Source organism: Pagrus major, chromosome 21 (genome assembly GCF_040436345.1).
Source record: "Pagrus major chromosome 21, Pma_NU_1.0".
NCBI lineage: Eukaryota > Metazoa > Chordata > Actinopteri > Spariformes > Sparidae > Pagrus > Pagrus major.
In genome coordinates this window covers 23,043,641-23,057,461 of record NC_133235.1, presented here as the reverse complement: position 1 = coordinate 23,057,461, position 13,821 = coordinate 23,043,641, and the positions used below count along the sequence as shown (strand labels likewise).

Below are 13,821 nucleotides of genomic sequence, written 5' to 3'. Positions count from 1 at the left end.
CTGTTGAACAGCTTAAAAACAAATGTGATACAGCAGAACCAGAGATATCTCACACAACCAAAAGTGTACCAAGTGCTGGTTCTGGGCTGGTGCTAGTGCCGGACCAGATTTTGTTCAACAGGGGAACCTTCTAAGAACCGGTTTGCTTTTCCACGGGCACGAGAGCCACTATAGAGTCACATCATTCAGTCACTGCATACCTGTATACTGTTGCTTCGATTTAGCATCCATCGAAAAAATCTTTGGTTTATTGTCCCGTGGAAAAAAAATGTATCCACCGTTTTTAAGAGGCTTCTTCACCATGTTTGTTAATGGGAAGAACTGTTTTTGGGCCCCAGTGCGTCACGTCACGATGTACTTACACGGTTTGGCCACTAGGAAAACTGGCTTTAAAGCCTTGTGCTCATCCTGGGGGTTTTGGTCAGAACACGCTACACCAGTTAAACATGGTGGTCATAACCCGTAAGCGGTTCTTTGTTCCAGACCGGCAAAGTGTTGGTTCCAGAGCAGGCACTGGCTCTGAACCAGCACTTGAATTGCTTTGGTTGAAAAGGGTTAAACATTCTTATTCCTTTGTCAGACCTGGCGCCTACATTACCCACAATGCAACATAACCACTGAGAGACATAAACTGGAGTGAATTAATCAGATTCAAGATTCTGGAGCCACAAAAGGTTTTATCCTACTTTTTCCACTCTCCAAGACTTTACACTTTACTGGGTAAGATTGGTGGAGTTACCTTTTAAATAAAAATAAGCAACAAGTAGCCTGAGTAAAGGTGAGCTGGTGAGCCACACACACACACACACACACACACACACACCAGGTTGAACAGTGAAGGATGGACGTGTGAGGAGGAGGAGGAGGCAGGACAGTCGCCTCAGAGGTCCACAGAGGAGGGTCGAGGCTCTGCGCGGCGGATCACACATGAAATAATGAAACATGTGGACTTCACACCGTCTGCCGGAGAGATGACGCCTCGCATGTTTTAGCGGCTTCCCTCCATTTCCGCTGAAGGACGACCTGTCAGGTGCTCCGCGCGTCTCGGTCCACATCAGGAGCAGCGCGCCGCCGTGTCGGCTCGGCTCGGCTCGGAGGGAAATGCCATCTCACCTAAGTGTTCTTGCCTCTCCCCTCGGATTTAATCGTCCTCAGCAGGTCGGATCGCCTCCACTCATGTGTGTTTCCGCCCGCCTCTGATTGAATGGCTGTCATGACTTGTGCCCTCAGGGCTGCGAAGCTACGAAAGCAGGATGAAAATCCCTCGTTTGGTGTCTCTGCGTCCTCTCAGCCTCTCAGTAATTACAGGCGGTAATTAGATTTTGGGGAATCTCGGTGAAAATCTGATGAAAACCATGGAAAGACCTTCAGTGTGTCGACATGAAGGGTAAGATCTTTTTTTTTTTTTTTTTTTTCTTCACCGTTTAATTTTTCAGGAATGCAACACATCAGTGCAGCAAGGATACATTTCTTAGCAATTAAAGCTCCTGTTTGTGACATATCTGAGCTCATATGTTTACTGATACACACATTTACAGAAGATATCCTCCTCTGTGCCTTTGTTGGAATAAAAGGGGTTGATCTGATTGCAAATAAATACTGAAATGCTTTTCCTCCAGTGGCCTCGTTGGCACGAATGAAGCAGCTGCAGTGCGATTGCACACATTTTACTTCACGAGACATGATCTTAAAGGCTATAAGATTGATTCTGATCAATCATGTTTAATTATTGAGTAGCAGCTTAGTACTTTTTAAAAATGGTGACGCAAGAGTCATGGGGTGCATGCATCTAATTTACACTGAGGCTTAGTTATCATGTAATCATGACTACTCATACCGCTCAACTGTTGCTCTGTTATTGTTTGTTTCAATATGTTTTTTTCACCCATGTTCATTCCTTGGTTGGTTTGTTACCAGGATTACACAAAAACTACTCAACAGATTTCCACGAAACTTGGATGGAGGATGAGTCTCGGCCCAGAATAGACCCGGTTAACTTTTGGTGTGGATCCAATAAAAAGGGGCAGATCCAGGATTTTCCACCTCACTTTCTTTAACATTGTTTCAGTTTCTCAGGGAATAATTCATTGATCTTGTTGAGTAGAAAAGGGGAATGTTAGGCCTTGGTGGAGGTACATGCTCTACTGAGTGCCTTTCGAGTTTCACATGAAACAGTAAAACTAGAATAGCACTCAGTAGAGCGTATACCTCTGCCAATTTTAAATAAAACATTTAAATAAGCTACATCCTATTTTTTATTTGGATTCGCATCAAATTGTCCTCACTTATAGATACTGGACACATAAATACACCTGATTTAAAAAAAATCTCAAATCACAAATATCTCAAAAAAAAAAAATCCTGGATCCGTCACTTTTATCCGGATCTGGACCAAAAGTTAAAGGGGTCTATTCTGAGCTGAGACTCATCCTCCATCCAAGTTTGGTGGAAATCCATTCAGTAGTTTTTGTGTAATCCTGCTGACAAACCAACCAACCAAAAAACAAACGGACAAGGGCGAAAACATAACCTCCTTGGTGGATGTAATTATACTTAAAAACATTGTTATGATATTTATATCGTGCAGGAGTAGCAGAGTGATGAATGTTCAGAGTTCACTGATGGATTACACAGAGATCCTCTCAGAGAGGACACTTGCCCACCATGATCATTACACAGACTGATACTAGTGCATAGAACAAGAGCAGCATAATGAGTTTATTTTTATTACAGCTGTCATGTGTTGTCATTTCACAGACAAAGATGTTTCCTGGCTGTGAATTTATTTAAACGTTGCCATGGGGAAGAGTTCGGACTGAGACACGGGGAGATCTGACAACACAGAGGAAGAGAGAGCCTGGAGGTGAAGACATGGTCATCACCGACAGAAACACTGGCACCCCTGTACCTAAAAAGGAGCCCCAGAAGAAGACGAGGAGGAAGTCTCGCCCTCATGGCCTGCCCTCTCCGGCGCTCTGCTGCGCCTGTGGCCTATGCATCATGCTGGCTGGACTCAACATCACCCTGGTGGGAGCGTTCGCCTTCAGCACACTGGTGCCTTCAGCCAATCCCCCGATCATCATCGGACCTATCCTGCTGCTGGTGGCCTTCTCCTTTTTCGGGGCCTGTTGCGTGTGCAGCCGCCTTCCTCCTCCTCACAGCTCACGGAGGTCGAAGGTGGGAGGCAGGGGCACGGGGCTGATGGGACACGGTGGGCTGGCGGGTGGGGCGGCGTTTGAAATAGAGACCAGCGAGCACACGCTGCAGGATACCACAGCTGTGCAGCTCAGCCCCACATCCTCCCCCGGATCATCCCAGGCGTCCAGCCCAGAAAAGGAATCTCCCGATGCGGCTCTACCAGGGCCCTGCAAGCTCTTCACCATGATGGAGAGCAACGGCCCTTCTTCTGTTTCCGCCACCGCAGTCTACTCAGCCTCCACAGCAGCAGGAGGGGAGGTGAGGCTCAACCTGCCACGTGAAGAGGTGGTCACCTAGCAGCACACAAACTCTCTCAAGGCCGGAGTGCTGGCAGTGTAAATATCCTTCTGGGTCTAGGGCTTGCTGAGTGTGATTGTGTCCTCTAGTTTACGTAGTGCCATATCTCTGGTCGTGACAAGTCGTCAACAGTATGCTTTTGATTTTCTTGCTGTGCAGCCAACTGGTAATTAGCATGCAAAGTTAATGAAACATCCGAGTATTTGTGGATCATAGGTTTTGGAATTCAATTTCCTACCTCTCTCGTGCTGTTTTCCTACAGGTCTTTGTTCTTAACGTGGGGCATTATTGACAAGTTTTCATGTAGAAATCAAACAGAAACATTTATCTTTCACTGTTACTCTGGTTTACGGAAACCTCAGCTGTCGGCGGTGATTTCGAGAGGGCTCGCCTGAAGAATGTGATTGTCGTTTTGTTCTTAAGACTTAAAGATTAGATGTGAAAGGTCATCAGTGAACTGTACAGGTACATTTGTAGTGACATTTGGCATTTTGTGTGCCGTTTCTCAGTGCTGATCTTGTTTTGGGGGCATAAAGTATTATAGGTCACATGGGTCCCAAAGCAATATTCTCTCACCTAAGATTAAATTCTTGGCATTTACAGCTCTTTTCATACACTGCTCGTCTACAGCCAATACATTTGTAATGAGCAATGGTGCATACAGAACAATGTGAACAGCACATTTACATGCAACTGTGTACACTGTTGGATAGTGGGAGCATTGTTCCTGTAGTTTCACAACAACATTAAAGGATAAGTTCACCCAAAAATTTAAATTTAGTCATTATCTTCTCACCCTCATGCCTGTGGAAAGTCGGAGGAAGTTTTGTAATATGTGTACCTGAATTTCAGGCAGTGTATCCCCTCAGTGTTGCCATTACTGCTGTTTCCTCCCTGTCCCACCCAGTATAGAAAACTATACCCTGTTACTACCGACATACATCTGCGTGCCAGGTTTATACTTGCTTGTCAATAACTTAGCTGTTTTCAGCCTCAGATGCTTGAAACAAAGTTAGCCAGCTAGCGATATTAAGGAAGCTAAGCTATGAAAACTTGAATAACAACGGATCGATTGAAAGAAACACATTAACAGCTGCCCACACCCCTAACCTAGCTGATTTAATTAGCAAATAATAAATGGTACAACAAATGAGACGTAACGTATGTGCATTGAGCGGCAACATAAGCTTCATTTTCTCTCCCACATGTCACAAACACCAACAATTCTTGCCTTACAGCAGCTCTGAAGGGACACACCACTTTATTCTCTCTCTGGTGGGGCGTTTTGTAGATCACAGTGTTATGATAGCTGTCAGCCATCGGCGATGGACGTTGGCATCATCCATCGGCCCAACCCCACTTCAGATGGGGTGCACGCTAATGCATTTAGCTTAGCAGCTAAAGTGAAGATTTCAGCTTTAAAAAGTGGATAAATAACGTCTTTTCAAATCAAGTTAGGATCCAGATCCAGAGAACGACAAAACTTCACCCGACTTTCCGACTGGGGGCAGGATAATGACTTTTTGGGTGACCTTATCTGTTAACTTTCCTTTAATATTATGTTCCCACATTCGTAAAAAGGTAGTTGCAACTGAAATCACACATTGATCATGATGTTTTCAGTGATTTATATTCATTGATCCAGGTGGAATAGGGACTTACCTCACTGTAAGGCATTAAAATATGTCCTGATGATGATTTTGTCATCATGAATTTGAATTTATTGAATTTTAGTTCATCTTTTACAAACGGGAACACGTGAATTTCCACGGTATTTAATTCTACTGAAGTTAACCTCCGCTGGACCTCGTACACACAATATGAAGAAGCCAAGACAAGAGTTTAGATATTCAGATTGCATAAAGAAGTATCTGTTCCCCATCACTGTGATGTCTTCTTGTCAGTTATGAACTTGACTGGTCAAATGAGACATTCAAACCCTGATTTCCTTTGAAAGGAAAGTTGCCTTAGACTGAGATATCAGGATCAAACTAATGAGGGCTATAACAGAAGTGCACAATAGCATTTTTCTTCAGAAAGCCTTTGTTTGGCTCTGGATTTCTATTCCATATTGTTAGAAAGCTTCAAGTTTCTGTTTTTGTGGACGTAACAAATGCATGCAAATGGCTTAAATGTTCCATCTCAGAGATTTATATGGCGTGAACACCTGCGTACAGGTACACAGTGACCAGAGCATTCCCTTATACAGTATTAACATTTGTTATTTGTGATACAGCTCCTCAAAGGGACCAGTTTTTCTGTCAATGCTCTCTCTTGTGCTGAGCTTATTTTTTGCATGTTCAGAGAACTGACTCATGGAAATGCAAACACCCTGTTGTGAAGTGTTGGTGTTATCTGTGTATGTTAATTTGTGTAGCAGTTATATACAAACATCTGAAAAATGTAAAAGGATAGAATATTTTTGTGAAGATTATAATTTTGTTTATTTTAAAAGTAACCGATCCAAATGTGAATCCTTCAAAAGATCTGAATAAAAAGGCTCTTTCAGTAGAACATGAGGTTGTTGCTCATTATGTATGGGTGGCGTGACACCATGTTCTTGCTACATTGCATTTTGTGTCATCATGAAGTGGAATGAATAAAAAACGGCCAACTGGGTTTGTTACAGATTCAAATTTAAAACAAGTTCAGTGAGATCTTGTAGGATAAAAATCGCCTCTTGGGACGTGATGACGGCACCCAGTCGCCAGAATAAATGTCACCTTTGTATGTCTCTGCAGACCACAGATATCTTTTTTTTTTTTCTTTATGTTGCAACTTTACGTTTCTTTTGGTCTAGCTAGGTTTAGGCACAAAAACTGCTTGGTCAGGGTTCAGAAAAGATCTTGTTATGGCTTAAAATACCTGTTTTGTTGCCATAAAGCAGGCTAGACATGTCTCGACATCTTGTTAAAAACTGGGTAGATGACCCCGATTTTTGTTAACAATACCCAGATTTTACAGCACAAATGTTGAAACACAGTCACAAACTCTGGTCACTGGCTCGGCAGCCTTCTCACCTGCATGTAACTCCATCACAATCCCCTCCACCTCTGGACATGAAAATAAGATCTCAAACATGTAATGTGACCGTGATATTCAACGTTTTGTAGAAATGTCACTTGTCAAATTTACACTTGTCCCTGTTTTGCAGAGAAGTAAACTGCCAACATTTTATTCAGGCGACTGGGCAGGATCGTCTTTACGAGCGCTGTTTATCCCAAGAGGGCGTCTATAAAACTCTTTCACAGCAGCTTGTAGGAAAACAGTGAGACGTAAAGCTCAAATCTCTCTCCAGATGTGTCAGGGAAAAGGTGTTAACCTAAAAAGGACACTTTCGTGATTCAGTACATCTTTCCATGGCTCCTTTCAGTGTCACTTCTAGGGATGAAACTAATTATTGACAGACATTTGATTCAAGTCATTTGGTCCAAGTCTGAAGCAATTTCCATTTTCTCTCGGGTCAAGTCAAGTAAAGTCTTTACACAAGTTAAGTCCTCCAAAATAAAGGAGTATCTGGTTACCTGCAGTATCTGGTCTTATATCTGGAAAATACAAGGTATTAGTATCTTATAATGATAGTAGTGGTAGTATGTATCACTTTTAAAAAGTGAAATACTAAAGAAAAGCTGAACTGAAAACACAACATGAACACTGACAAGTCGTTAAGTCCCAAGTCATTTAATTTCTGCAAATCTTCACAAGTAGGAAGCAGGACCAGCAAAGTTTTTGCACTTTTCAGTAGAGTGCTCCCCTCTTTAATTCAATCAAGGCTAATCCAATAACAAATGAAACATATTGAAATCCACTAGATGTGCATTTGTATTTGGATCCACGCAATATTCCCTGAAAAATTAAGCAAAATGTCAGAAAACGTTGGGAAATCATGCAGTATTAAAGAAAGTGAGAAGAAATTCCTTTCTGGACCTGCACCAAAAGTTAATGGGGTCTATTCTGGGCCAGGACACCATCATCCATCAAAGTCCAGTAGTTTTTGTGTAATCCTGCTGACAAACCAATGAACAAACAAACAAACGGACACATGCGGAGGTAATAAATCCCTCAGAATGCTGTCGATTGACTAATCAAATAATTCATCAAATAATCAACTTTTCAATACTGTGAAAATCTGAGGCAGGCTGGTTGAAAATCTAGTCTGAAGTCTTTCTAACACACACGAAGACGGCCTTGATTAACGACCTCAATATGCTCGTGTGTGTGTTTAAAGTTTCTGCCACTTGAGGGCGCCAGAGCCCCATCTGTGATCTCCAGTGAGGTTACATAAATGTGGCGTTTAAAATCAAGCCAATAGATGTCAGCAGATCATTACAAGTCCCTGCTGGCTATTGTTGAGGCTGTCACAGAACTAATGGTGCTGCAGACTGTATGTGAGAGAATTTGGTGACATTGTTAACTGCATATCGATTATCGCAAAAAATCATTAGAAGCTGTTTGCTGCTTTCACAAAGCACTGCGCTGAGGAGAAGCCAAGATGAACCTGCCAAGTGTGTCAGTCGTCTGAATCGTGAACAATCATTATGATGGTGCTAAAAACGTGAGTCGTTTTTCAAGTCGCAGCTGATATGAGTAATTGCATTAATTTTATGGCCATCATTTTGATTATTCAGGATGCTGATAAAGCTCCCTCGTGCACACAAGATGGTGAAGGCACAGATCTAGGGTGCCCTACTTTCTGAGGAAGCTCACAAATGACTGTGAGCTTCTGTGAGAATGATTTTTTTTTTCTTTCTATCAGAGAGGCTCCAAAAACCACTGACGCTCAATTTCACAGTTGGATTTTTGATTAAAGTTTCAATTCTGAGTCGGAGTTTTAGATTGAGTTGAGTCTAAAGGGATTTTAAAATCATGTTTAATTTGGCTTTATCATTCATATAAAAACACTGACCCGTTTCTCTATTCTGGTGCATTTTTACATAAATTTACAGTAAAAATGAGGTAAAAAAAAAACTGTAAGAGTTTGAAGCAGCAGATGGTGGGTTGAGGCTGGTTACTGTATGAGCCAGGAGGGGGAAACTGAGCCAAGACACTGAGGCTGTCACATATCAGCAGAAAGTAACAGGATTTTCTGTGCTTGAGCTCACAGTGGAACAATTAAAAATTCGGGAAAACACAAAATCTATAGAGCCGCTGTTCCTCTCAAACCCTCTCCGTCTGCAGCTTCCAGGTTTATGTTGCGTTACACCGAACACTTCCCATGAGACTGCTGTCAAACATGCCTACTTCCTGCATCTTCTGCTTGTTGGCCTTCACTGAAGAGGCTCATAAAACATATTAAATGTTTAGCCAGCTGGCGGCTGGAAGATTTACTGCCTTCTGGAGGTGAACAGGTTTGTAGGTAAGCTGTGGCCTGCGGAGAATATTTACGTGTTTATGCTCCTGGTGGACAAAGGTCAGGTCATGGTTTAACGCTGCACATCTTTGACTTGTTACAAAAAAGGGACCAAATGGAAGCAACCCTTTGCCCGTTGAACCCTGTGTCCTTCTTTTAAAATCCATTTTTATAAGCACAAGAGCAAAGTCTGCCTGTTGTCACGAGTGTCAAAAGATCACATTCCCTCGGCCTTTCCATCCCTTTTAGCAATGGTTGTTTTACAGTTCCTGAGTTCAAGAACTTCTTTATTGCTAAAATAAAGTGAGAGTTGTTGTTGAGAGTTGACGTCACTGCTTTCGTGCCAAATATATAAGATGAGAAATGTTTTCTGATGACACACTATCTAAGCTTTGGGCCTGGATTTGTATTTTATCACAGCAGTGGTTGCAAAATGTTGAGCAAACAATGAGAACAGAGCGATGTCTAACGTCGAATATCGAAGAGTACACAAGCGTAGGCATGCCGTAAACAAGCCATAGTAAATGTTGACACCACCTCTTCCATAACACTATATTCAGCACTACTGTGTTACAAAATCACTGACAAGGCTGTTAGTACATCAAATACCATCGGTGTAAAGTCTCTTTTTGTTGACATCTTGGAACACGACTCTAGTTCATGCTGATATCAAGTTGCAGTAATGACTGAGCCTGATTGTGATGCCAAGATACAGTGCAAACAACTGGAAAGGAATCAGAGGTTGTCGAACCTGCACAGCAAACCGCATGCCTTCTTGTTTGTCATGAAAGGATGCTGCACACTGACAACACACTGCGGACTCACACCTGCAATCGCAAGCATCCCATCCGCTCTAAACCGGAGTGTGGCGGATCCCGACGCTCTGTTCATGCGCTCCGATGTGGATGCGCTTGTGTGTGTGAGAACGCTCTCAGCTGAATGAGTCGGCGGAGGAGGGGGATGGAGGGTGTAATCAAGCTGAAAAGATTAGGGGAAGACGAGCTGCTGAGGATCTATGAGAGCAGACACTGGTTATATAACCCTAACCCAGTTCACTCCGCTTCCAAAGACGGGCTGGGAGGGAGGATAACGAGGATTTACTGAAGTGGGGTGAATCCTTAGTGTTTAGACCAAAATGAACCAGGACAGTTGGTTATCTCCATGCACCGTCGATTCAGATAACAATGGGTGTCACACGATTCTCATTCAAAAGCTGTTTTACTCAGGTCAGCAAGGAGGTTACAGATTGCTTTGTCAGAAAAAAGGGCCTTGACTTATTTGGCACTTATGATTTTGTTCTCATTGACTGCATGTCCCCCACTGGTTGTTGCTTCATTGCACTGGTGAGTACAACAACATATTTCAGGCCCTCCCTGCAGCCCTGCAACCCAAGTGTTTACTTAAGATTGGTCACCTTTGAGCACACGATGTGATGAGAAAACATATCAGAGTTGGCTTCAGTTAGAGTACAGATAGAGGTGTTTTGGTCCTCGATGTGCCAAGCATGGCCAGGCCTCCTGACTGGGCTGTTTTTGTTGCTCTTTGAGGGTGACATGGAGAAGAAGGCGCCCCACAGTTCAGGGGGTAAAGATGCAGCAGATTTTGATCAGAACCATTGAGGGGTCCTCGTAGTATTGCTGCAGTGCTCTGCATACCAATGACATCTGACAATGGGTCCCTCGCCTTTCTCAACTCCTCCATTCACACTCAGTAAACGGCAGTTTATTCAAGTGGCCGGAGCTGTTGCATAACCTCGCCTTTCACGAGTCTATACGTGGGCCCTGGGAGAAGGAAACATACACAGTCGTGCACAGAGGCAGGATCCCAGTGAGGTTCCGGGAAACATAAAGGCACAAGAAAACACATAACAGTGTGAGCTTGATGTGAGTTGCATTAATGCAGGGCCGGTCGAATCCATCACTGTTTCGTATATGCAGCCATTAACAGAGCCGATCAATGTTGCGTCAGTCATGCTCCGCTAACGTGCCACAGTTAGGCCTCTTCCCTTCACCTCGCCTGGCTGTCTGTGACCTCTTCTGTGAATGTTATCCTCTTGCATTCGGCTCACTGTTTAACCAAGCAAATCAATACACGAAAATAGATTGGTGGCGTGTCAATAGTTAAGTTTGACGGATGCTAAAATATTCAACTTGTGAGTCCAGAAAGCCAAAATGTTTTGCTTTGAGGGGGGCTGTGCGGTAAACATCACTGAGAGGGTTTGCACATGATTTTTAGGGGCATTGTGTGTATTATTAATCTGGTGTCAGGTCAGGACAGCGTTTTTGTAATTTATTAGATTATTTTTGATGAGACAGCTGCATGGCCACAAAGAGGAACGACACAACTGAGTACAGTATCGGGATGACCTGCGGTGCGACAGGGCTGGTAAACAACATGTGGTACCGCTCGGTTCCAGCAGAGGCCCCCCTTTTTCAAAGAAATCTGAGGAACAATGAATGAATAACACTTCTCCACAGCACAGCAGACTGCTTCAGACCGGTTTCAGTGCTCCACATTTAAGAGAGGCTGTCATACTCAATTCAACATCAGCTGTCTCTGTGCCATCATTTTACTGCAGCACAGTCTCCACAGTATTGTTTTATATGCCGCAATTGAAGTTGCACAAAAGGGACCTCCCTGGTGTGTTTCTGCTGTTGAGGCAATCTTTTGTGCAAATGGGTACTTATTGTGCCCTTGACCCGACGTTGCTCTTACGTCTTCTTCTGTGGTTTCGTAATTCTATGATAATAGCCTCCCATGTGGGTCATTTCACAGGTGAAAGGACGACAGGTAGTTTAGTACTTGTCCAGTTCACCACTTAAATATATATTGCATGGAATAATAATGATATGATCACTGAGAGGAGACGGCTGAGGAATGACCCTTGATTAAATTAAAGGCCTCGTCTCAGCATCACTGAGAGCCATGTGTTGCGTATCAGGTATTCACCAAGTGTCCTTTTAAATAAATAATGACAGGGCAGATCTTTGGAGCTCATGACAGGATACCCACCACACAACTCTCAAAGCGACTAAAAGTCCTTTTCCGTTTTGGAAGAAAAGGGCTGATTTAGTAGTGTGCTGGTAGACACTGGCCACCTGTAGGAAGAGAGGAAACCCTTCTCGCCGTGCGTCAGGCCGGTTTCATAGCTGAGAAACAGTTTGCCATGGCAGCGGCTATCGGCACACACGGCACTGTGGGGGTGGCCAGTCTGTGTCAGCACTCATTACCATCCACCGTCTTGGTGGATGCCTCTTCCAGCAGTCCTTTAGAAATAAATAAAAGAGAGATGCTTTACACTTTAATGACTTTCCCACAGTGGCTCTCCAAAACAACAGCACCCCTTAAATTGCTGTGCCCTGGCTGAGACGAGAGGAGAGTCCCCACTGCTCAACAGAGGAAGGGAAATACTGAGTCCACTGTCTGTCCACTCTGCAAGGCCAGCCAACAGGAGGGGGGGATAATCAGGTCTTTATGTGGCATGGGGCCTACAGGGGACAGCCTCAGTATTGTCCCCACAGCACCCTCCCTTATCCCGGTTTGATTGTTCCTCTGGATCCAACACATGGTCACGTTGCGAAACCCCCACAACCTAAACTAGGGTTTTTTGCTTCTACTTCCCCGAACGAACCCTGACCCATCAGCCAGTGGATGTCCAGTTTAAAAGCAAATAGACGAGGCCAATGATCTCACGTGGAATTTAATAATAGCCTTTTTTCCAGGTACTTGTTCTTGTTTAGATATCCTTTTGGCAGGTTTATAGAAGTAAATACCCAGAGCTGTGGTTTAAGTGGCTCGACGTGATCACATGTCCACTGTCTCCTTCCAAAAAATCTTTTGCAAAAGGATTATCTGTTTTGCTGGAGTTGACTGCTGACAGAAGAACAAAATGGACGACGACCAAAGTATGACACTGCCAGAGAAATGGAGCACATGGACTGAGAATGCATTTCTACTAAATGGAAACAAGGAAGCAATGTCAACAACAGTTGCTCCAAGCCTAACATTAAACAAACTATACACGTCTGCTCTGCAAGATAAACGCTGATTTCAAAGCCAGTTACGTAACAGCTGAGATGTATGAAGTAGAGGACTGTGCAGCCATGGTTTCTCCAATCTTAATCTGCCAGGACTTTATGAAAATAGATTAACACACTCTTACCATAAAGAGGTTTTTATTTTAAATGATTCAAATATGTTGAGTCTTTATTAAAATGTTTCACATTTCCTCTAAATTATGCAAAGCACTACGTAAAACTTAGCAAGGAACATTAAATTTTTTTCTGGTTCGCTGGAAGCTAGTTGTTAGTTTATGTTAGCAGACTCCATTTGTAAACTAATGTCAGCTACTGTTGTTCTCCATTAGCGGAGGCACTGAGACGAGGCAATCGAGAACGTCCATAAAGTCACACCCTTTGGACTGTCGCCGAAAATCCAACCCGAGTCCTTCACAAAGACGTCAGAGAAACGGTGTGAGTAGTTACTCAGTAGTGAGTGAGGAATGAATCAGGAACTACTTGATAATTAATGAATTGTTAATGAACCAAGCCTGAATAACTGTGATTCAATAATGATGAGTTACCAGAGAACAGACTGGGAGGTCCTATATAAACGAATCCTTAGGTAATGATTAGTTCATGTATGTCCGTGAATCAAGACAGGCTGAGGCAGCTTAAACTCCTGGTTTGAGACACGATTGCTACTTGACTTGCAAAGGTGTTGAGTCATCTTAAAAATCCACATTATTGTCACTGTTGTGTCGTCACAGGTCGAAGTTTCACGAGTTAACAGTTTTAATTCTTGCCATAACTTGGAGTGAATATTTCTCTCTTTCAGTTGCGTGTTCTCTCTGCGAGACGTCAGCAAACAAGGCGCCGTTAAAGTGGATTACAGCCGATGATGACATACTGTATGTAATAAAACATAATCTCCGCCGTAATAAATCCTCCCTGAGCCTGCTGTGTGTGTGTGTCTGT

At 43.3% G+C, this 13,821-nt stretch overlaps 1 protein-coding gene across 1 annotated transcript; it reads left to right on the top strand.

Moving 5' to 3' along the window:
- The first annotated feature begins 950 nt into the window (after nucleotides 1–950).
- tmem275a (transmembrane protein 275a) lies at nucleotides 951–5,964 on the top strand. The gene is made up of 2 exons (XM_073491849.1): nucleotides 951–1,387; nucleotides 2,758–5,964. The coding sequence occupies exon 2, from the start codon at nucleotides 2,872–2,874 to the stop codon at nucleotides 3,493–3,495; it is 624 nt and encodes a 207-aa protein (XP_073347950.1). The 5' UTR covers nucleotides 951–1,387; nucleotides 2,758–2,871; the 3' UTR covers nucleotides 3,496–5,964.
- Nucleotides 5,965–13,821: the final 7,857 nt, after the last annotated feature.

What these genes read in the sequence shown, in the direction of transcription:
- tmem275a (XM_073491849.1), top strand. Translation starts at nt 2,872, where the DNA reads ATGGTCATCACCGACAGAAACACTGGCACCCCTGTACCTAAAAAGGAG.